General features: G+C 40.1%; 3 protein-coding genes across 4 annotated transcripts; all 3 read left to right on the top strand.

Moving 5' to 3' along the window:
- The first annotated feature begins 128 nt into the window (after positions 1–128).
- On the top strand, positions 129–2,232 carry LOC129362493 (transforming growth factor beta activator LRRC32-like). The gene is made up of 2 exons (XM_055034034.1): positions 129–224; positions 327–2,232. Exons 1-2 carry the CDS (start codon positions 135–137, stop codon positions 2,193–2,195), a joined length of 1,959 nt encoding a protein of 652 aa, XP_054890009.1. The 5' UTR covers positions 129–134; the 3' UTR covers positions 2,196–2,232.
- Positions 2,233–6,329: 4,097 nt separating this feature from the next.
- Positions 6,330–15,089, top strand: LOC129362503 (uncharacterized). Its single transcript, XM_055034046.1, is given in 10 exon segments — positions 6,330–6,961; positions 8,277–8,409; positions 8,517–9,543; positions 9,667–9,797; positions 9,922–10,070; positions 10,300–10,454; positions 11,152–11,237; positions 11,328–11,406; positions 14,117–14,123; positions 14,125–15,089. Coding segments are annotated over 10 exon segments (2,742 nt in total). The 5' UTR covers positions 6,330–6,820; the 3' UTR covers positions 14,959–15,089.
- Positions 15,090–16,745: 1,656 nt separating this feature from the next.
- Positions 16,746–19,780, top strand: LOC129362497 (gap junction alpha-3 protein-like). 2 transcript variants are annotated; one of them, XM_055034040.1, is made up of 2 exons: positions 16,746–17,083; positions 17,822–19,780. In XM_055034040.1, exon 2 carries the CDS (start codon positions 17,835–17,837, stop codon positions 18,918–18,920), a length of 1,086 nt encoding a protein of 361 aa, XP_054890015.1. In that variant the 5' UTR covers positions 16,746–17,083; positions 17,822–17,834; the 3' UTR covers positions 18,921–19,780. The 2 variants fall into 2 exon arrangements, with proteins under 2 accessions (XP_054890015.1, XP_054890016.1); XM_055034041.1 differs by lacking the exon at positions 16,746–17,083 and adding an exon at positions 17,652–17,696.
- The last annotated feature ends 4,064 nt before the right edge of the window (positions 19,781–23,844 follow it).

Below are 23,844 nucleotides of genomic sequence, written 5' to 3'. Positions count from 1 at the left end.
AAATAGAGACCACGCTGTCTGTATCTATTGTCCACAGCTGTTTACTCTGTTGCTTTTTTTGTGAAGCATGGGCTATAAGAGGTGGTGTGTGAGCTCTGAACACAGCAGGGGTTGAGTATAGCAGAGCAGACACAATGGTTAGACATACGTTCTCTAATCTCGTACTTCTTTGGTCAATTATCCTTGGCTTTTACAGACCTGGAGGGACTCATCTTACTTCAAAGGTAGGCTCAACGGCAAATTCTTAAAAGAGATCTGTTTAGGCCTTAGTTTCCTTGGGACGCGTAGTTTATTTTAACCATGATTAATGTTCATTTCATTTCAAGAATCAGTCCTGGAACAATCAGAACCTCTCCTCTGTCCCCTTGGATCTGGATGTAAGGCTCCGAAGGCTCGACCTGTCAAATAACTTCATCACACAGCTACATTCGTTTGCTCTGCCGTACTTGGAGGAGCTTGACCTGAGCGGAAACCAGATGGATCTTATCTCCGAGGCGGCTTTTGTAAACCTGGCCCGGCTTGAACATTTGAATTTGTCCAGGAATCGACTGAGCGTCAGCCTTGGCAGCAACAGCAAAGCCCTCAGATCCCTCGGCGGACTCAGGAGCTTGGATATATCAATGAACGGCTTGAGTAATGGCGCTGCCGAGCTATTACTGAGAAACAAGTCTTCCCTTGATCAACTTATGATGACTGGTAACGTTTTAATAAAATTGTCACCCAGCCTGTTTCGAGAGAGCAAACGTATAAGGACTCTTATTATTGAGGATAATCTGATATCAGAAATAGCACCGCAGACGTTTGAACCACTAAGCCAATTAGAATCTCTCAACTTGGCAAGAAACAATCTTGCATTTATCTGTGATTTTACATTGCACCAGGTGAAATATTTGAATCTCAGCAGAAATTCAGTGGAGTTCTTTGTTACTCCAGAGGATGCTGCGTTGTACAATCTTGAAGTTCTTGACCTCAGTCACAACAAGCTGTTATACTTCCCAATTCTACCAAAAATGAATCGACTCAAGTATCTACACTTGCAGAACAATTTGCTTGGTGCTCTGGATTCAGAGGCCGTGATGGTAACTGAAGTAAACTCTCTTTATCAGGACGTTGTAAATGAGTCGGTGCTTCAAAAGAATTATTTTCATGCAAACTGGAGGCCAATGCCACTGATTTACATTAACCTGAGCTTTAATCGCTTTGCCTCTTTTCCTCTTGAGACGTTGAGCTTGCTTAACTCTTTAGAAACACTCAATTTTAGCTACAACTGTTTGCAAAACATAAACTGGGATGTTAGAAATTATAGTGATCCGAGGCAAGTTCGTCAGATAATTTTCCATTCCTTAAAGCACCTCGACTTGCAGGGCAACGGTCTGACCTGTCTGCCCCTGGTCTTCCTCAAGACGCTCACACAAATTGAAACACTGAATCTACAAGACAATTCATTGCAACCGTGTGGCATTTTGAGTGGATCTTTGTTAAAAAATCATACCGATTTTGATCATGCCTGCACTGCATTTGGGCAGCTGAAGACTCTTAGACACCTCAATCTTCGAGAAAATGACATAAAAATACTTCTGCCAAATGCCTTTCAGGGGACCTCACTCATTTCCTTAAATCTTGCCAAAAATCTCCACATGCTAATACATGAGATGGCACTGGAAGGTGTGCAAACAACTTTGCAGTCTTTGATAATCAGTGGGATAAACATAAACGGCTCGGGTCTGTCCTTACCCTGCATGCCCGCACTGACTGAGATCAACATATCAAACAACAAACTTAATGCAACACCTAGCAGCTTACGGTGCTCTTCTCTTAAAGTAATCGATGTAAGAAACAATGACTTCATGACCCTAAACTATTCTTTGGTTGAGGCTGTATCCACAAATCTGACTACCGTGTATATTAGTGGCAACCGTTTCAACTGCTGTGACAGCAGATGGTTGACAGTCTTGAATGACATGAGGGTTAAGCTGCCTGACATTAGCCAGGCCAAATGCTTTACACAAGTGAGGAACTTGACAATGTCAGAATACCTAAAAAGCCCTTTGTTTTACTGCTCCTCTGAAAGAGATGGGCAGGAAGTTCATTTTGGAGGAATGGTCATAACATTGTTATTTGTGACTGTTTTATCATTAGCGCTATTTTTTTTTAGCAGAAAGCTTTGTTGCTCTCAAAGATCTTCTGTGGTTTGATATTTGCAAAGTCTACACAGTGTAATGCTCTAGTTAAATGTTTAAACACTGCTCTTTTTACAACATGGAATGATTATGCAATAAAAATTGCAATAATGTTCAAAAAACAAGACCTGGGTGGTTTGAGATCATTTATTCATGATGTTCTTGAGTCCATAGTTTCAAAACACATATATGTTTGTACAGAAAGTAGTCTGTTTGATGATGGGTGATTTGTGGAGCTTTAATCAATAACTGATCAACTTTTAAATATGTTTTGATTGTTGCTTTTATCCTTCCCTAACAGATGCCACAAAATATCATACCATTCCATAAAGCATTATGCTCATTCTTTGTGGAAAGTGATGCTGGTGAATCAGCAGCTAAAAGTTCATGAGCCTGTGTGGTTTATGGGCAATTCTTATACAGCCCAACCAATATCCTTTCACTGTTTTGGTCAGATGGTTGAAACTTGTTTACAACTGTTTGCTCCAACATGAAATGGTTTAGCTCACTTGCACAAGATGCTGCTTGGAAATTGGAATTGCAGTGTCAGTGGAAAAAGCAGCATGAGGAGGGACTGTCAGGCTGATGGCTAATGAAATAAATTAGTAAATTACTAATTGTTTTCTCCAAGTTCCAATCGTCAATTGCGGAATAAGCTGTTTAGCGCTGGCGGAGACATTTTGGCAAAGATTTTCCTGGGTGCAATCAAAACACTCAACCATGCTGCTCAATCTGAAAATTAATTTTCAATACAAATGTGGCACCAAGTAATGGGAAATAAGTTTATTTTCAGCAGCATAAAACAATCAACAAAAAGCATGGTTTGAAAAACTGCACAACACATCTGCTTTCCTGGTAACTCCTTGGAGTTTCACTTTGCTTGACTCAGAAAAGTGTCTGCGAAAATAATGTGTCTTTCTTGAGTAAAGGAAGCAAAATTTCCTGTATAAGTTGGCACATGTGGAGCTTTCTGCACATCTTTACAAAACATGTCACTTCACATCACCAATGCTGCAAAAGTTGTGATTTGAATCGACAGCCAGGCTCCCAAGTTGTGTTGATTACAGAGGAACAGATCCGCTGCCTGAACTTTGTGAAACATTTGCTTGTATAACAAACTGCAGTTTGAGCAGAAAAACTTTTGATATGAAGCCTTTCGCAAGATTCCCAGAATAAAGAACGGAGAAACCCAAGCAAGAATCATCAAATAGAAATAACAGTAACACTTTCGGTATGTACCCTAGCAAAAATGATATACAGTTCTCTTCAAACATCAAACATCAATCTGAGTTTTCTAACAGGCGTGGATTTAACCCTGGAAGATGTCATTCTGCAACAGTCTTGCTGCACTTAATAAATATGCTGTACTTAATTACCACAATATGTTGGCAGCCTTTATTTAAGAGTCTGAATCTTCTGGTTTAATACCTACATATAAATCATATGAAGTTGGAAGTGGATCAGTTTCCCTTTCTGTGAATTTCAGTTTCTATGTTTTATTTTTTATTTTTTTAGCCCAGCAGATGGTCTCCCTATGAACCAAAAAATACAGTAACATAAAAAAGAACAGTTGTGTTAAAAGGCAAAGCTTTTATGCTCTAAAATAAATAAAACATAATAAATTATTTTAAAAAATTGTTTCCACCTTTGAATGACTTATGTCCACAGTTTGCCAAAACAAGAATATAGGAAATCTGTTAGCATGAAAACATAAAAACCTACTTGCATAACTTTGCACACACTTAACCATACTCTGCTGAAGCACTTTTAAATGTATTTATAGCATTCATTCATTTTGTGGTTCACACATATTATTTTTAGTGAACTGAATTATCATAAATAAAATTCAGCTGCACTAGTGCGGTTCTGTTCACTTTTTCTTGGCTGGATTTTTAAAGTTTTGAAAGAGGTTGCAAAGAATCAGAAGAATCATAGTTCAAAGGTATCAACCAGGAAAGAAAAACCTCCTCTAAAGAATAGAAAACCTTCTCTGAAACCTGGTGGGCTCAGTTTCATGTTCTTGGATTATGTGAAACATGTTTTTTTTTTTTTTTTTTTTTTTCAAGAAAGATGGACATTGTCAAATATCCATCAGCTTAAGCTCAAGAATATGAAGAGGAACCTTATTTTCCATCATCACATTGATTTTAAATATACATCCAAGTCAATATAAGAATGGCTCTTTCTGTGAAGAAAACTAAAACTTTATAACGTACCAGAGTCCAGTACTAAATCTGAGCATAAATAGGTCTCTGTGGTAATCTGGACAGGAGCGTCGAAAGGTGTCCTCTTTATCAGGGAAGAGAGGGCAGCTTCTGCCAAGTCAAGATCTGGCATGCTGGCAGAGCCCTTTTGAAAGAAAATTTCCAACTAGAAGTAAACCAAACGGTGCTTAAACAAGTTATTATGTCAGTAATCTTAAGTAGCTCATTTTCTTTGGCTCTTTCTCCAAAGAAAATGTTTTTTTTTTTTTTTTTTTCACTTTACTAGTGCAGGACTTATGTCAGATTTATAGAGCTTTAATCAATAATTTAAGATAAATTATTTAATGTGGTATTATTTCTTTCCATCATTAAAAACCTACCCTTTTAACAGGGGTGTGTCTACTTTTATGAATCACTGGGTGTTGCCAGAATTTGTCATTGTCACTTGAACCGTATCATATTTACTCAACTAAGAACCCATTATTAAACTTTAATTATATACTAAAGAAGTATAAAACACTGCAACAGTGCTGCAGAACATTTTGCTTTAACTTCCCCCTGCTAACAATGTCCTATCAAATGGTGCATATTGCCAATATAACACAATTTTGTGTCCTTTGAATTTCATCTACCTTTAGTGCTGAGTCATTTGTTCCAGCAAGAGCACCAGAATAGCTTGTGCTTATCAATCAGGTCTTGAGCTACATAACAACCCTAGCCCACAAGTCTTCTAGATCAAGTAGCAGCTTGACAAGTTTGAGCAAAGAGGACTCCTAGAACACAATACAGAGTGGATGTAAGGTGTGAACCCAAAGGAATGCAAGTGGTAAATTACATTCATTCTTCTTGGTGGTTGTAGTATCATGGCATTTAGAAATGCTGCAGCTTTTTTAGTAGCACATGAGAGTAAGCAGTGAAACCTAGAATCACAACTAAACTGCTTATTGCAGAAAAAAAATGGCAATGTAAATCTGAAAGTTATTTATCCAGTGAACAAACATGAAATCTAATGAAAAAATATAATGAAATTCTTCACATTTTATTAACTTTTTTTCCCCCTTTTTTTGTGTGTTTGTATACTATCGAGAGAATGCAAGCAGGTGTCTACACACAAAATGCCAGACATAAATGTAACTCTAGCCTAAGCCCTTTTGACACATTGGCTCCATCTTAGCGTGAAAAACATGGCCTTGTGAAGCCATATGTTTTTTTGTTAGTGGCCGATCAACTTCCAACTCCCTATTTCGCTGGAGTCGTTTCACACATGACAGAGATTCAGTAAGAAGGTGTTTCGGGCTGGGTCGAAAGCCTCGGGAGGAGAAAGCTTCAGCTATAGGAGTGAAGGGGCTGGGATGATATGCTTCATAAGGCTGAACACTCACTAGAGTGAGGAAGGGCTCCCTCGGAGAGCCGCAGCCAGGGATAAGTCCTCCATTTATCACCACCTTTATCCAGGGCACCGCTGAGAGCAACCTGACAGGCTGCATTACATTTCGGTACGGCAACTGCAGAGCAACTGACAGGAACACTCTGCATCGTGGCGGGGTGAGAGTGGCTCGGGAGGTCATCGCCAGCCAATCTCGGCAGATACATTTTTAAGGAGGGATGGAAGAAGAAAGCCCAAACACAGAGGGCTTTCTTCTCTGTGTTCTTTTCAAGCTACCTCCAGGATGAATTACAAAGAACCAGAATATAAAACAACGGTATTTTCTGGGCCATATGGTTGCTCAAGGCCCAGTAACACTCAGAAAAGAAAAACTTTAACTTCAAAATAGATTTCACAAATAAAACTGTATTTAATTATCTGACTGAACATCTTAACAAATAATAATAGTAAAAATAATAATCGCAGACTTCAATGTTTTCATTTGTTTCCACATATTACACATATGTCATGTTTCAAATTGCAAGGTCAACCGACCGTTTTCTCAATCAGTCACGTGACTCAGCCACCTTGCGGGGCTCGTCACCAAACTTCCGGAGCCACAAAAGCCTTCGTAAAACTATTTCTGGATCACTCGACCCGAGTCTATTCAAAACTCATCGGTGAAACACCGGGGGAAACAGCACTCCGAACGTTGTTGCTCGTGGTTTACGTCGAGCTAAAACTCCTCAAGACAAAGAGTGAAAACCAGCAGCTGCTTTTCATCGTGGCGAACGCCGAGTTCATCCGATCAAAAACCAGCGACGGTTGGTGAGAACTGAGGGGAGGATTGTTGCAGGGAAATGAGCGAGAAACCAGCGGGGTCAACCAGCAGACATTCAGAGGGTCTACTGTGGTGTGGGAACAGTTCATACGCCGAGGAAATTGTGTTTTTTACACTCGGAACAGTATTTTTATTCTAATTTGGCAAATTACTCAAGGAAAGAACGTTCTACCGAAACGCCTAACTGACCGCTCGGCAGTGCGCACGCGTAGGAAAAATAACTGTCGGCATGGCGACCCGGCGGATTGGTGTCGGCCAGGAACCGCGGCCGTCCAGAATCATCCAGAAAGCGCAGTTAATCTATAAACTGTACTTGCTGGAAAAGGCTCGAAATAAACTGGAGGAAGAACTTCGCGACTTCACAAACCAGGTAATGTTAACTACAGGGATAAAAAAAAAAAAAAGCTGTGACACTCAGGGTGTTGGCTAAGCAATTTTACAGAACTAGCATGCATGTTGTCTGCTATGTTAATGCTTTAGAAAATAACTTGAAGTCAGAATGGGGACAGAATAGTCAAATAAATATGACATAGATAATGGTACTCATTAGCGAAATTCATAATGATAAAAAAAATGTGTATGATCAAATAAGCCTCACTTGCTCTAATAGGCAGTATGTGGGGTCACTAATATTGAAGCATTTTTACAAGGCGTAGAACAAATTGCGAGCCGTTGTGTGGACTTGATTTACTTTATTTTCAGGTTTTGCTCAAAAATATTTGCGGTGGTAAACCATAATGCAAATGCGATTGGCACAGTAATATATTGCTTATTGAGATAACATATTTGGCTCATAAAACTTCACTTAACAGAATGAATATGTGTTTAAATACCATGTGATTTTCTGAATTTATTTTAAATTTTCTCATCGTTGGTGTATTTCAGATGAAAAATACAGATCTTTTCATTCTTTTTAGGTGGGAAAATTGGAAAAATCATCAGTGTAGGTTTTATTATGATAGATATTGCACTGTAAAAGTTGGGATATGGAATTATTGCTGTATCATCTCGTCCTTGTATGAAAGGAAAAAAAAGTACAAATCTCCCCAACTCCTATAGAGTTGAGGGGAACTATCTAAATAGAAAGTATATACTATATATTTAAATATGGTCTTTCTCTGATAAAACAAGTAGAATGGCTAAATGTTTTTTTTTCTTTGAAAATCTCTATATAAAAACTAGAAGACATTTGAAAGACTAAAAGTTTTTTACAGTCAGTTACTAAGAACATAAAATTAACGTCTGGAAATGTACTTATTTTGTACCTTCATATTCAGGCAAGGCCAGCTGATGTCACTGGTATTTCCTATTTATGCTGCAAAATATACACAAACCCAATAGACACAAATCCTGAAGGAAGTCGCTGGTCTTCCTTCAGTGTGATGGAACCCTTCAAACTAAAAAAAGATTCCAGCAAACAAACTGATCTACTCTAGCTTCTTAGTTTGATCCAAGATGGAGAGATTTATGAGCAGCTGAGTTGAAAGGGTGCACTTTGTTTTCCACTTTTTTGTTTTAGGTCTGTTTTGATAAGATTTATGACTGGTGCTCAATGTTTTCTTCCTAAAAGTATCAGTTAATTCCCAGAGCTGTTTTTAATCTTTTATGCTTCTTCTTTTCAGCTCATATGACAAACCTACTGCCTTTTTCCCCCCTCTGATAAACCACTGTGTCCTATCCACCAGGCCTATGAAGATGCACATGGTGTCCTCAACTCATCTGTTCCAAACCCTGTGTTCAAAGATGTCATAAATGCTCTGGACAGAAAGTGCAACGAAATTGTGAAGCTCTCAGCTTTATTAAAGAATTATAAAGCTGGTAAGTCTAATAAATCAAATGATTTGGTTCTTTTGAAGGCTGAAGTGAAGGGAACAGTTTCAGGCTTTAAAAAATAAAATCTTTTCTTGTTTCCCCTATGTTCACAGACTACCAATCATTTGATAGGGTTAGCTTCAACTACTTTCAGCCACTCAAAGCCGCTCTGTCCCACCAGCAGCTTAAAGTTTCTCTTGATTCCCTGCCCCCTTTAAAGCAACAAGATGGTGGCAAGTCATCAGACTTGGTCAGCACTCCTCTAACTCCAAGCTCCTCCTGTTTAAAGTCGGAAGAGGAAAAGGCCCTGTCTGAAGATAAAAACAAAGAAGTCTCCATACACATCCCAGCTGCCATTATTCAGAGCAATGTGGCAAGTGAAGAGAAGTCAGAAGTCCTACTACCTCCTATTCAAGATGCATTCTCAGAGAAGTCACAGTGCAACCTGAAGACTCAAGTAATCTGGGGCCATGGCGATGACGTCCAGGTGCTACACCAAAAGCAAACTTCCTCCCAACTGCTGCGCTTTCTCAAAGAGAAAGCTACAACCAAGAGTTCACTCAAGGTCACTTTTTTGGAGCAGACTAAAAGCAAATGCAAGGCAAACAATTCAGGGTCTCTCCTGTGGACGTCACCTACCGTCAAAACAAAAAGCTATCAATTCAGACATGTTGTGACAGATGACTCTGTGGACGAGCAAGGTCCTAAAACGTTGCACGCAAACGTTAACCATGCTCCGGTTTTCCAAGTGAAAAGAGTCCACTCCTGCGGATCTTTGATCTACAGTTGCGTCATTGCCACGGAAACTGAATTGTGGGATATAGGAGACATCTTAACAGAAGGATCTGTTCATAGCACTGCTTTGGATACTAAGAAATGGCAACAAGGATTTGCTGAGGTGGAGAACTCTAGTATCAGTATAGAATTAAAACCCCAAACTCTGGAGCACACGCAACCCCGACTCGAAAAAAACAACTCGGATCACCCAGGTCGGCTGGCGGCTGATATTGTAGACATTCCCGAATTTGAGATCCGGAAGTTTGAAGAGACTGAAGTGATTGTGTCTCATGTTGTCAGCCCCAGCCACTTCTACATCCAACATGCAGACTCCCATAAGAAACTGGAGGTTCTTTTTACAGAGTAAGTCATAAGTCACACACAACCCCATGTCATGTTTACATGTTAAATACCCTTTCATCTTTATTGTTTTTGACTTGTGGCATTCTCTTCCTCATGTAATTGTGTTTTGTTTTTGATTTGCAGCCTTAAAGTCAGTCATTTATGTGCTGAGCAGAACTGCATCCCAGACATCGGCACTCAGGTCATCTGCTGGTCTCCACAAAAGGAGCAGTGGTTCCGGGCTCAGGTGGCTGGGATTTCTGGAGTGAGCAGTAGTGAGTCCCGTTAAATGTGAAATGGTTTTACAAAGACTAGCCTCTAGATGGTAGCAATGTCACTCAGACAGACTGTTACCTCTGGGGAATTTCAGACTAACTTGTTCTGTCTTGAATGCTATAGATGGAACTGGGAAAAAGTCATCCATAAACGTGGAGGTGAACAGGTTGGACTACGGTGACAGTTCCTGTGTGTCACTCTGTAATATTAAGCCGCTTTCCTCAGAAATGGCGGCGCTTCCACGTCAGGCTTTGCAGGTTTCTATGGCACATGTAAGTGGTCCTATACTCTAAATCGAGCAGCTTCCTCTTGGGGTTCACCCAGCTACATCGCTTTCTGGAACTAATGTCCACAACTTGTATTCATGGAAAATGTTAACAGACTGCTCTGTAATAAAGAGAGGCTAATTATTTCCCTTACTTAGTCACAGTTTTATCTATTGCCTCATAATGAAGGAAATTCACTCAGCCCATGGTACTTGGTCTGCTTCCTCCCCTTCAGGTGAAGCCCATTAATTGCACAGATTGGACTGAGGAGGCGGTGGGTTGGTTCAGAGCAATGGTACATGACAGGACGCTGTATGCCAGAATGTATCCACAGGGGTCCACTGTTACAGTTGAGCTGTTTCTGGAGAAGGGCAAACTTGGAGCAATGAGGTACTTGATAATAAACCACTCATTAATTAGAGAATTACGGAAATGCCATCAGTTTCTCATTAGGGGGATAAAGTGGTATTTTTAAATTGGGGAGCCAGTTTTAGTGTTCAGATAGAAGTGTTGGATTAGATGAGAAGGTAAGTCCAAATCATCTGGAACTTATAGTGACTGTACAGTGCCCTCAAAAGTATTCATGGTCCTTCGCATTTTTCCTTTGGTCATGGTAGGTAGATCTCAGAAAAGTCATACAAGTGCACTTTATAGTGGTGTGGTTTCAATCACAGCAAAAGCCTAATTAATGCCCAGAACCAAGTCCAGTTAAGAATCTGTGTCAGTACCTCACAGGTGCTCTGTCCAATCAGGTTGAGTCCATTTTTGAGGAAAAATGGACAGGATTCACAATTTTTTGATTTATGAAACAGGTGGAAACATCACTTAAATGACTTGGAACTAACTGTGAAAATGATTTTTACAAAGGATTCATTCACACTGGCTTAAAATACAAATGCATAACACTTTTATCAAATTTTTAGAGTTTCAAAAATTGGTCATTTTCCTTCTACTTTACAATTATGCATTGCTCTGTTGATCAGTCACAGAAAAAAAAATACTGAATGTTTCATTTTCTTGTTGTGAAGTGATAAATATGCAAGTAACTGTAAATGTTTGAAAATGCCAGCAAGTCTGTGTTTTTTAGGAGGGGTGCATCTCTGTCTTTGAGATTAGCCCAAAATGGACATGCAAGGCACAGCAAAGTGAAGAACAATTGTCTTCTGAAAAAAAGTAAGTAGAGCAAGTGAATCTCCTCCCAGCTGTGTTGGTCGTATTGCTTATGATTTTTAATTTTGTCACCTTTTTGATTTTTATCAACAGGTGCTATTCAACGTAAAATGAAGGAACAAGAGTCTGAATGGGAAAAATATCTCATCTCATGCTACTCTCAAAATAAAAAGTAAGCCTTGTGAGCTGACACTGAAGGAGATTGTAAGCTAGTGTTAAGAAAGTTTGCAGAGTAGTAAAATAATCTTTAAATGTATGCAATTTGTAACGCTGAAGTATTGATTGATTTGCAGAGTGTGAGTATTTATATACAGTGAATTCAAAATGGGTTTCAAAAGCCTTTTACTCTGCACTCAGTTTTTGATCTTTACATCGTCTTCTGAAAGTGAGTGATCACCATGTGTGTAGTTTCTTAGATAAAGAAACTACACACAAATTATTTTAAATAATTAAATCCTGGTTAGAAACTTCACTTTTTTTGACCAGGCTTACTGCAGAACTACATTCTTTGAGAGTTTACCTTTTAAATGTAGTATTTTGTTTTTATTTACAATATTTTGTTATAGTGAACGCATTAACAGTGTGTGAAAATAGAAATCTATTATAAGCTCATAATGCTACTGTTAATTAGCTTCCTCAAATCCAGATGGGTTTCAGACCTTTTATGAAGTTCCAACTTCAGAAGTCTCTAGAAAATAGCATAAATTGGCTCATTACATCACAATTGATATGTTTGTATTTAAACATACTAGTAGTTTTTGCTTTAGAATTATATCTAAGTGCCATTAAAAGCCAGCCCAGCACTACTGTATTGTATTGGTACTTCCACAGAGAAACACTGACTTGTATATTTCTATACATTTCTTCCTTCAGCATCTTGTTATCTTTTAATAGCATATGTGATATTTAGAGCGACGTAAGGTGTGATGAGTGCATGATTAAGCAGAAATAAAAAGTCTCCCTGGAGCGTGTCTGAACTGACAGTGCACCTAGATTATCTGCATCATAAAATTCTACTTGTCTGTACACCAGATTTATTGTATTTCTTAAATTCATTGCTTGCCTGCTTCAGATCAAAAAGCCACATTGGCTTCATGTCCAATTGCATGTTAATTTCCATGTGTGTTCCTGCTTTTGAAATAAAGTTACTATCATTGGCACAGTTTGTGCTTCTTGTCTCCCTTCTGTGGATTGAATGCAAATGAGTTGTTGAGTTCATTCAAAGAATCAGCTTCTCCACGCAAACCCTCCCACTGGCCCTGTCAGAAGTGACGCTGAAATAGCACAGTATTCTGCTGTAGATTATTTGAATGTATGTGAATGACAAATGGGCATTGTTTTCCTCTGGAGTTTAGTTTGTTCCTCTTCATCATTTTTTTTCTTCTTGACTTATGAGAACCAAGTGTAAGGAATCACTTCATGGAGCCATGAAAGTTTCTGGGTGGGTTTAAAGAGCCCGAGCGTTCAGTGATTCATCTTCTTTCGCTTTCAGTTCATGTGCAGCAGAGACTCTTTCATAGACTGCAAACTGCTGTTGTAAATTACTGATAATTTGTTATAATTTAACAACAGTGGGCTAAGAGTCTGGCCCAGGTTTCTGCCAGGATGTTTTGAAATCAATTCAGAAACCACTGAACTGTGTAACACATTAAAAAGAATGCTGGAACAGTTGAGAGGATCATCACATTATTTATCCATGGATTATCTGAACAGTCATGCTTTTTGTAAACGGCCAACCTGACTCGCCGCGGTCAAAATCGGCCCAGGTCAAAAGCTTCCTTTACGTCACTGAACCGCCAAGCACAATAAATAATGTGGCGAAGCTGAGGCCTTTTGTGTCCACACAGATTCCTTCTTTTGCCCCGGGGTGGGCGGAAATCGAGGCGTTTGATCTGAATTCTAAAGAGTCTTGTTGCAGCCTGATAAAGGCCACCATTGTATGTAAATAGTTTATATAAGAGCATATGACTGCTATGGTGCAGGGCAGCGGCTAGTGGCGGAGGGATGATTTGCATTTTCCAAACGCATGGTGTTTTCATTCCAGCCTTTTGGCTTGCTGAAAAACAAAATATTTTATTCAATTTCTTCCCATTTTGTACACATTTTTGTGTACCACCACAACTGAAGGTAAAATACATACTCTGGTCTTAATTTTGTATATACTAACATCAATTGTGAATGGAGATATGATTTGATGTAGGTGACATCCATCTAGAAAGTATTCTAGCAGATAATTCTGAATAAGTATTTGCATGGCATATTCTCTATAGTGTTCGAAAGGAAATTATTGTTGTTTTTTTTTTTGTGGTATTTTTGCCATTAGACAATGGCTTTCTGGCTCCTTGGAGGAATTACAGCTTTCTGTCTGTCTGTCTGTGAATGGGTGGTTGGCCAGTTTTGGAGTACAGTATTAATATGGGGTCAGCAAGCCACGTGACTCGGCAAAAGTTTTGCAATTGGCTTCGATTTCTTGCGTCTTGTGATGCTGCTCTGCGTTAGGCCATCGCCCCTGCTTTTATAGAGCCAGCAGGCTACTTTGGCATTTCTTGTCAGCTGTGTCCAACGAGTCCAGCTTGATGTTCATGTCAGGCCTCAGGATGGTCATCTTTGGCCCCGGTGCTGCTTACGCCGCTTGCACAGCCGGATGAGCCTGGTAAGGCTTTGAACACTGAATTCTTGCAACAGTTTGCTTTGATTTATTCAAAAGAGTCAGTGATGGACGGTGGTTTGGAGACCAAATACTGGCAGTGTGCTGGAAAGACTTAGTTTGTCTTTTGGTTGTCTTATTTTTCTTGAGGGCCTTTTAAAGAATTTAATGAATTTTGTTTCATTTCAGTTAATTTAAATAACTGGAGATGTACTCTACTTTGATCTTTCTACAGACCTGGAGTCGAAGATGAACTGGGGAACCTTTTATGCCGTGATCAGCGGTGTAAACAGGCATTCCACTGGCATCGGTCGCATTTGGCTCTCCGTCATCTTCATCTTCCGCATCCTGGTGCTGGTGGTTGCCGCCGAGAGCGTTTGGGGTGATGAGAAGTCCGGCTTCACCTGCAACACCCAGCAGCCCGGCTGCAACAGCGTCTGCTACGACCAGTTCTTCCCAATCTCGCACATCCGGCTGTGGGCTCTCCAGCTCATCCTGGTGTCCACCCCGGCGCTGCTGGTGGCCATGCACGTGGCCCACAGGCGACATGTCGACAAGAAGGCCCTGAAAAGGTCGGGCCGCGGCAGCCCCAAGGAGCTGGAGCACATCAAGAACCAGAAGTTTCAGATCACAGGAGCTCTTTGGTGGACATACATGATCAGCATCATCTTCAGACTCATCTTTGAGGTGGCGTTCCTCTACGTCTTCTACTTGATCTATCCTGACTTTAAAATGGTGCGTCTGGTGAAATGTGACTCATACCCTTGCCCCAACACGGTGGACTGCTTCGTCTCCAGACCAACAGAAAAGACTATATTCACAGTGTTCATGCTGACCGTGTCCGGGGTCTGCGTGCTGCTCAACCTGGCCGAGGTGGTTTACCTCATTGCGAGGGCCTGCAAACGGTGCACGAGTCGCCCCGAGGACGAGGCTAAAGCGGCTTGGATAACTCAAAGGCTGTCTTCATACAGACAAAATGAAATCAATCAGCTGATAGCAGATCATTCGCTCAAGTCAAAGCTAACAGTCGCCAAAAAGAGCCCGACTGAAAAGGGTGAGAGATGTTCTGCCTTCTGAAGCTTCGTCAAACTAATAAATCATCCCTGTAATATGTATTCTCTGCATTAATGACACCTTAACTGTATATTTGTTGATTTTACAATTTATTTATATAAATGTATAATAAAATCATTTACTTGTTTCCTTTTTATACTCATTTAATTGTGCCGTTTTTCTTGCCTAAATCTTCTCCGGTATATTAAGGCATAGTAATCAATCAATCAATAAAATTTTATTTGCATAGTAATGATTTCTTACAAATCCAACACCACAGTGCATTAGGTTGTGGTGCTCTGTGTCTTGCACTCATTCCGACACAAGTCGACACTGTGGGAAACCCATCTGATTTAAGAAAGCCATACGAATGTGTTTCGCTGCATATTTGTTGCCTGACGGAGCATTGCAAGCAGGATGCATTTGATGGGCCCTTGCAGGTGCAGTTGGTCCAGGCTCTCAAAACTTCCAGTTTACTGCCAGCATGGTTGTATATATGAGCTGTGAAATAGAGGGACTTCTTCCAGAACACAAAAATCTAGTATAAAATAGGTGCTGTGAAACATTTCCATTGTAAATGTATCACTTTGGAAGCCAGTCCTTGATCAGTTTGCACATGAGAGTATAGTACAGCAGAATCTATGACATTTTACTTCTTTTTTTTATTGACACTTTTAAGGTTACAAAACTATTGATGAAACTATTGATGCCTTTATCAAATCTGGCACAAGTGTACAGAGACAAGGCTTTTTGCTCTCAATGAAAAGAGTAAAAAAATAAAAATAGAGTACCCTCGTGTGCTTAACTATTGTTAGCAATAGGAGCTAACAACAGTCTTTCTGCATTTTGTGTTTTGAAGCACTAAAAAACATCCACAGGAAAGGTTTTCTAGTACTTTGTATGAAATATTCAATGGCAAACAATCTGTCAGAAAGGCAGTTAAGCAGGTTTTTTTTTCGCTCTTATGTTTTATAAAAAATCAGACGCGTTGAATTTTGAATTGGTGTGCAAACGTCAACTAGTAGGGTCGGTTGAAGTAGATCTGCCCTGTTGACTCTTCAACATTTGACCTGGACATTTCAGCTTCTGAGTAAAAATTGAACATTGTTCATTTATCAATGAACAATTTATTTTATTTACTCTTATGGCCAAACAAACTGAAAACATCAAAGTTTGCCTATACTACTGTTTTAAAATACTTGTAAGTAAAATAAACTTAATCACATTTAGCATTCACTGAGGTGTTGCTTTCGTCTCGACTCTAGTAAATGTTTGACGTTGACCAGCTTTTCAACAGATCCTGATTAGAACTCGCATCTGCGTATTCCTTCCGTTGTATTAGACGAGGTCTGAAAATTTCATGTCAAAAGACGCCATCATTGTTTTCACATTGTCGTTGACTCGACACATTTTTATGCACTCAAATGCATGTTTGTTTACATGCATAAACGCACCAGTTCACACCCAGGTAAAAGCCCCACATGCAGTATTTTGGGTTGTTACATACAGTGTCATAAAGAAACTACCTGATCATTTGACTTATGTTATTTTACAACCAATAGCTTGCTTTTTTCCTCAGGCTGTAACACAAGGATACCGCAGGCTGCTCATCTCCCAGCCATGTCACCCACCCACCCTCTCTGATAGGAGATAGGCCCCTGTGCTATATTTAGTCCCCAGGAGCTCTTTTGGCTAGACAGGCATAAAGGACAAACATCATTGGCTCGCTTCCCTGTCACTCAGTGTAACAGCTGTGAAAGAAGGTCTTCAGAAGTTTACATTAGAGAGAGTCCACTGTGCCAAATTTAACCTCAGAAGGGAGGGGGTGATGTGGAAGAGCAAGCTGGACATGGTTAAGAGGGCTTCCAATGCGCTAGGTGTCTGAGGAAGACCCCTGGGCCGCAGCCTGGGTCCTGATTTCTGTTAACAGGCTTTGAAGATGGACGATTGAGTCGGATGGTTTTTTTCAGTATCGCTAGACGGACTTCGCTTTTCCTGTCCATTCAAGGGCATTGCTTGGGGGCCCTCGGATCAGGCGCCACACTGAGGCCTGTCTGCAGAACATGACGGCTCCATGGACCCTTCAGGACGTGAAAAGCTTCACTCCATGAGTTGTTTTGAGATCACAAAGTGGTTTTCACCTGTAAATGTGAGTTGTGTCATTCAAGTGATTTTATGTTTGCAGTAAAAAAAACTTGTAGAGCTTAGATTTATGACCAGTTTGTCAATCATCTTAAGACAAGCTCTTTCTAGCCTTTAATGATTTGAGTCAATTATTTTGTGTTTCTATTTTGTTACCTTAAGGTAAGCAGGATTGATATACATTTTTGTTTTTAACGCCTGCTCCCTCTGTAATTGTGATTGTTAAAGTATTTTAGAAATGTATTTTTGCAAGGGCTCCCAAGACAACAATTCAATTCACAATAGCATCATTCTACTGAACATTAAATATATCTGAGATGGGAAACATTTATTGCACAGCTTTTTATCAGAAGCCGACAGTAGCAGCATCATTCAAATGTCTCTGGTTTGGACCTCCAACACATCTGGCCAGTGTCTGATTTCACCTTCGTGAGGGATCGTGTTGCCAATGCTTGGGTCTTAAAGGCCAGGACATGCAGAATCATGCCTGAAACCTGCCTTGCTCCTGTCTGCACCCACCAAATATATACTCTCCTAAAGTAAATATAATCCTGTCTGCATCCACATGGATGAGGCCACTCGTTGCTCAGCTGCCGAACCCTCAGCTCGTCGGGGACTTGGTTGTTTGTTTTGAATTTCTGTAACTTTTTAGACAGTTTATATTAATTTAGGACAAGAAAAGATACTCTAAACTTTTCTAAAGAGATTTTTTTGTGTGTGTCCTCCATCTTCATTTCTATCATAGTGACCCGACAATCATGGGAGACTGGAACCTGCTGGGAAAGCTTCTGGAAAAAGCCCAGGAGCACTCCACTGTGGTCGGAAAGGTCTGGCTCACTGTCCTGTTCATCTTCCGCATCCTCATCCTCAGCGCCGCCACCGAGAAGGTGTGGGGCGACGAGCAGTCGGGGTTCACCTGCGACACCAAGCAGCCCGGTTGCGAGAACGTGTGCTACGACATCACCTTCCCCATCTCCCACGTCCGCTTTTGGGTGCTGCAGATCATCTTTGTGTCGACGCCCACCCTCATCTATCTGGGACACATTCTACACCTGGTGCGGATGGAGGAGAAGCATAAGGAGAAAGATAAAGAGAAGCAACAACAAGTCGACAAACAAGCTCCCTTTGTGGATGCTCATCAGAAGAAAGCTCTCATAAGGGATGAGAAGGGACGGGTGCGGCTCCAGGGGGAGCTCTTGCGCACGTACGTCTTCAATGTGATCTTCAAGACACTGTTTGAGGTGGGCTTCATCGTAGCCCAGTACCTCTTGTACGGTTTTGAGCTGAAACCCATGTATACGTGCGACAGACCACCTTGTCCTAATGTGGTTAACTGCTACATATCCCGTCCTACAGAGAAAACTATCTTCATCATCTTCATGCTTGGGGTGGCCAGTGTTTCATTGTTCCTCAACCTCATAGAGGTCTATCACCTGGGGTTCACCAAGTGCCGCCAGGGCATGACCTTCAGGCGGGGTCAACAGAACCTGCAGAGCATTTCCAAGGGGCATAGGGAGACTCCTGTGCCTCTGGTACCAAGCTACGATGACTACTTCAGAGAACACAGCCAGGTCCAACCATCTTACCCTCCAGTACCGAGCTACAACCTCTCCCCCCTGTCCGAGGGAACAGACTCATCTTTCCACCCTTACCACAGCAAGGCTGCCTACAAGCAGAATAAGGACAATTTGGCGGTGGAGAGGAGCAGCAGCAAGCCAGAGGAATGTGACGTGAAGGGAAAAAAGGGATCAGTATCAGCCCCCGGGTCTCCTACGCAAACTAGGTCCAGTCATGGCGGGAAGCACAGCAGCAGCCGAACTAGAATAGACGATCTAAAGATATGAGGAGGTATACGTTTCTTGGAAGGGTCTTAAAACACTTGTGAGGGGAATCTTACATTGTCAGGAAAGCTGCTGTATATGCTGAACTCCCCCTCTCCCACAAGACGACTCAGGTTTGACTCATTCCAACTTTGGGCGTGGGCTACATTTAAGAGTAGAGGCGAGTGTATTTGTACACTTAACACACGTGGGTTACCTTTTTCAGATCAGCTTTCTGCTTTGCTGCCATTCAATTCTTATTTTGTGAAACTTAATAGTTTTTTTTTTTAATCTCATCCCAGATCACATTTGTTTGTGGAACACAAATTAGGTTAATAGTGCATCATGATGAAAAATTGATTTGTATTGCTGATTATTGAATTTGGGTTGTATGGTATGACTCTTTCTGCATTAAATTACATGGTTTCATCAGGTTTAATTTTGTTTTTTTGTCTTTCCTTGAAGTTCAGAAAGTTCTCAGACTTCAGAGCAGGAATGTGTTTGGGCTCTGGCATGACTTCAGTGAATGAAATAAGATAGGGTGAAGAGTTAAGTTTAGCTTCCTTTGCCTGTTTTGAGGTCACAATCAAGTTCACTTGCTCCGACTTGAAGCGAAGAATTGTGCAATACGTGACAGCTCATTGAACGAAGGATTGGCTGTCTCTGATTCCAGAAGAAGTTGGACTGCTGTCATGAGTTCCAAGATTTGCGCTGCCTCTTGTTTTTGTATTCTATTTTGACAGCCATGAAGTAGATAATTGTGAACACATTTTGGGGCGGGGGTTCGATCCTTGTTTGTATGTGTATTTGTGTATGTTTCCTGTAAAGCACTTGGTGACGACCGTGTTTGTTTAACTGCTCAAAATAAACCTGTCTTAAATTTGCACCGCCGGCGGTTCGTTCATGTTCCAGCTCCAAATCGAGAAAAGGGAAGTGATTACATTGGAAAATAACCGTGGCAGCTGTTATGTTGTACGCTTTACATTACCTCATGATGCTCATCCTGACTTTTACAGTGCCTTGCAAAAAAATGTAACTTTTTAACATTCTTTTAGATAACAAGCACAAAATTTATTGCATTTTATTACAATATTAACTCACCCCAGACTGCTCTTGAAGGCAGTAGAAAACTTGATTAGGGCCCAACTTAGAAGTTGTGTTTCATACACTGAACTTGAGCTCCCCCTCTCTAATGCAGGCCATCACCTGCCCAGATGACCTGCACGACAAACCGATACTTCCCCTCTTTGTAATTTAATCTTGTTCTATGAAGGATTCAGTGGAATACATGACTAAACAAACTGCAGATCTACAAACTATAGACCAAAGAACACAACAGGTTATCCAAGCATATCTAAACTTCCACCCTGGACCATTGCTTGACTGTTTTGCTCAAACTATGCGTTGAAGTGACCTAGGTCTAAACTTAATAAGGAATCTGAGGTAATTCTTAAAATTTTCTGTTACTGAACACGTTCAATTCAATCTGAGCCTGAGCTCTTTTACAAATAAAAGCTTTGTCGCTATCACTTTGGATTTTTAATTGTAAACCATACTAAACTATGTGTCATTTTCCTTCTGCCTTGTGTTTTTGTTGCAGCTTTTGCTGGTCTGTCATAACAAAAAAATAAATAAAAAAAAAACAATAAATTTAAATATTAAAATGTTTAATGAGTAATATTACTTTGAACGGTAGTGTAAATGAATCGGCATCATCTCCAGAATAGAAAAACAGATATTGTTGCTTTGGCCTACAATGTTTTATTTAACCTATTTGATGTAAGAACCCGTCAAGTGTGCTGTGAGTCATCTATATATTACCGTTTGAGCACAAAAAACCCCCCAAAAAACAGATCATGTTTAAAGACTATTGCTGTTCTGTAGACAGAGGACAGAACATGCACACCTCTATGAAAACCTTCAAACTGTTTGTTCAGTACAATAAACCACTCTTGTTTCTTTAGACTGATCATAAATTCCTTTCCGGCTCTGTCAGCGGAAAAACAAATCAGGTTATTGCCCTTTTCGAAAAATATTAAAACCAAGAGTCATGCCTCTCATAAATCATGGTTTTCTCAGTGTTTTCACATACATTTCAAATTTTGGCTAGCTTTAAGGGCTTCATTTATTTCTATTGAGGTGCCAGACTCAATGTGCTTCACAGCTGGGAGGGGGCAAGTCAGTGAAATTTAACATTTGACTACTCAGAAGTGTTATTTGCAATGTAAAACGCTATAAATCAGAAAAAGAAAAGAAAATATTCTGTAATATCTACTTTTGAAATGGAGATGAGGAATGAAAAATGGCACATGCTCTTTTAAACTGAAGAGCAATTGAAGGTTTGCAAAGTCTGGATCCTTCATCTTAGACAGATTTAGCTTTGCCTTGCCTTTTAGTATTCCTTGTCAAATGAGTGAAAGCTGACTGCCGAGACCAGAAGAAATCAAACTGCTTTCTCGCCATAATGCAGCTACCACCATTCTTTACTGATGACTTGGTATAAAAATTTTCTTGAAAAATTGAATTCATGATCTATGGGGTATGTGATCTTTTACAATATGTTCTGTGTCCACCTCTTAGCTTTGTGAAAGATTTTAGAATGACTTTCGCCAGATAAACCGAGATCCATCACCTCTAAATAGTGGAAACCAGTTTGACGCCCTTCAAACAAAATAACTTTTTTAAAATTTATTTAGTATTCAAGTCAGGCATTTTCAATATGCCAGTGTGAGTGTTGTTAGGATGCGTTAAGAATACTATTGTTTTGTCAGTGATTATCTTGGGCTCTGCTTCATAGAAGATCCAGTGTTTGCTTGTCCTGCCTAATTGTTCACATGGCTCCAGTTAAATGTTGTATTCTGTGGAGAACATCCCAGTCAAGAAGCTAGAGATACAGACAGTTTAATTTGATCATATCCATCTTGAACAATAATTATTCACCTAGATGAACTGAACAAGCTGCATTCAGGTGAGGTTCTGTTTCTGTGATCACTTGGGCTGAGCTCCTACAGTACTCTGCTGCCCTCTGCCTTTATTTTTGTTTCAAACCTCTCCCACTGCATGTCATTTGTGCATCGACTGCGCCATCTGCTGGACATACAGCTTTCTCTTTACTTTTCAATTATTAATCTTGGTTAAGTTTGAGAATGAAAATGTTATTGATTTTTTTTTATTAATGAATATTAGGCTGAAGAACCAGAACCATCAGATGTGATTTTTTTTAATGCAAAACATAAAGTATGGTTGATAATCACTGGCGAAAAATTAGCTTCCAGTTTATCTGTCCGTCACTTTTACATATTTTACCTGTATGCCCAATAAAAAATGACTTTGAAACCATGTTTACTCTCATAAATATTTAATTTTTTTCTATGATTGTCAAATTTTACAATGATGATATCAGTTGTGTTAAACTTAGTACTTCTTAGTACTCTAACCTTCTGTCATCGCCTATCTGTGAGCTTTACACCTTGGTTGCTCTAAATAAAGTGTGACATTTACTGCAAACTATTAAAAGCAATGTAGGTGGAATGTAATAGTTTAAATTACATCCAAATGATCCTTTATGAAACCGACATATTGCACACACGGACATATAGCTAAACTAGATGCAGGCAGTTTTTTGTAGTTTGCACTGCATAAACTTGTCATATTTCATTAGGGAGTGTGTAACTGAGTTAATTCACATATTTTTGGATCTTAAGAATCATTTTTTTCAAAGTGGTATTTGACATCTTGTTCAAGAAATAGTCTTATTTTTCAAAGATCATATTTTTTTATAGATGGTATAATGTTTGGTTGCAATATTTCATCGAAAAAGATGTGCTCCAGATGATCTCAAAACTCACATAATGTCACATGACCAGAAGGTTGAATTGACATTATCTTGGGTGTTATGAATAAAAACGAGGAGTTTCCGCAGCACCGAAATGATATATTACATGTATCTCCAAATGTAGCTGGCCAGTTCTCTGAATTAGCAGCAGGCTTGAAATGTAGGTCGTTCATGAGTGTGTTTTAAAATCCCTGACTCTCTGACTTCTTTTCCGTCACGCTGAGCTGCCCTGTAAATGTATGATGATGACACAGGCCCAGAAGCAAGGCCTGCCCTTGCACCAACCCGCTGGTGCTGCAGGGCCAAACGTATGAAATATCAGCCAAAAGGAAAAAGAGGACGACTTCTGATGTCTGATAGCCGAATCAGTCAGACTGTCATCACTAACACCACCCTCTGTGTGAAACCAATGCAGCCCACACGTCTCCGGCTTCGTTACCGGCAGAAAAGCGGCGCAAGAGGAAAGTGGAGGGGCTCCAAAGACGAGGAGAGTGGGGAAGGTGAACTGAAGTCAGCTGCTGTCACAGTTTCTGATGCAGAAAATGTCATTATGGCATCAGATTTGTCTGTGCTCCTCTCGGCCTCCTTATGGAGATACGGGAACAGGCTGACCGTTTGCTGCCACCATGTGACAACTCCAACCCTCTACTCAACTTAGTAAAGCATCTCATGGCCTCTTGAAAGATTGTGTTGTTATCACGGCTCAATTGATTCATTCCACCGCAGTGTTTCTGAGGCCACAGAAAAACTGGGATAATTTCGTGTGAAAGTTAAATGTACTTTTTAATTCAGAGTGATTAGAAATCCTCCAAATTTTCCTTATGACCTAATCCGTTTTGGGCGTGAATACAAGTTGTTTTTGTGCAGTACTAGATTACTGCCTGGTGGGTTTATTAATGTTGTGACAGATAAATACGCTTGTGGGATAAACACTTTTAGAAAGACTGTCAGAAAGCCAGCGTCAGAAAGTTGAAGCTCACAAACACAGGGCTGATATTTGTGCGGATGCTTTTTCAGCCTGGCTCAAGCAACAGATGCTAGGGGAAAGTCTATGCCTCTTGAGGAGGTACAGCTTGTTCATCACGCGCAGACCTAAAAAAAAAGTTCACCCAG

This window comes from Poeciliopsis prolifica, unplaced genomic scaffold (genome assembly GCF_027474105.1).
Source record: "Poeciliopsis prolifica strain line A6 unplaced genomic scaffold, Auburn_PproV2 SCAFFOLD009, whole genome shotgun sequence".
NCBI classification, from domain to species: domain Eukaryota; kingdom Metazoa; phylum Chordata; class Actinopteri; order Cyprinodontiformes; family Poeciliidae; genus Poeciliopsis; species Poeciliopsis prolifica.
This window is presented reverse-complemented; position numbering and strand designations above follow the sequence as displayed.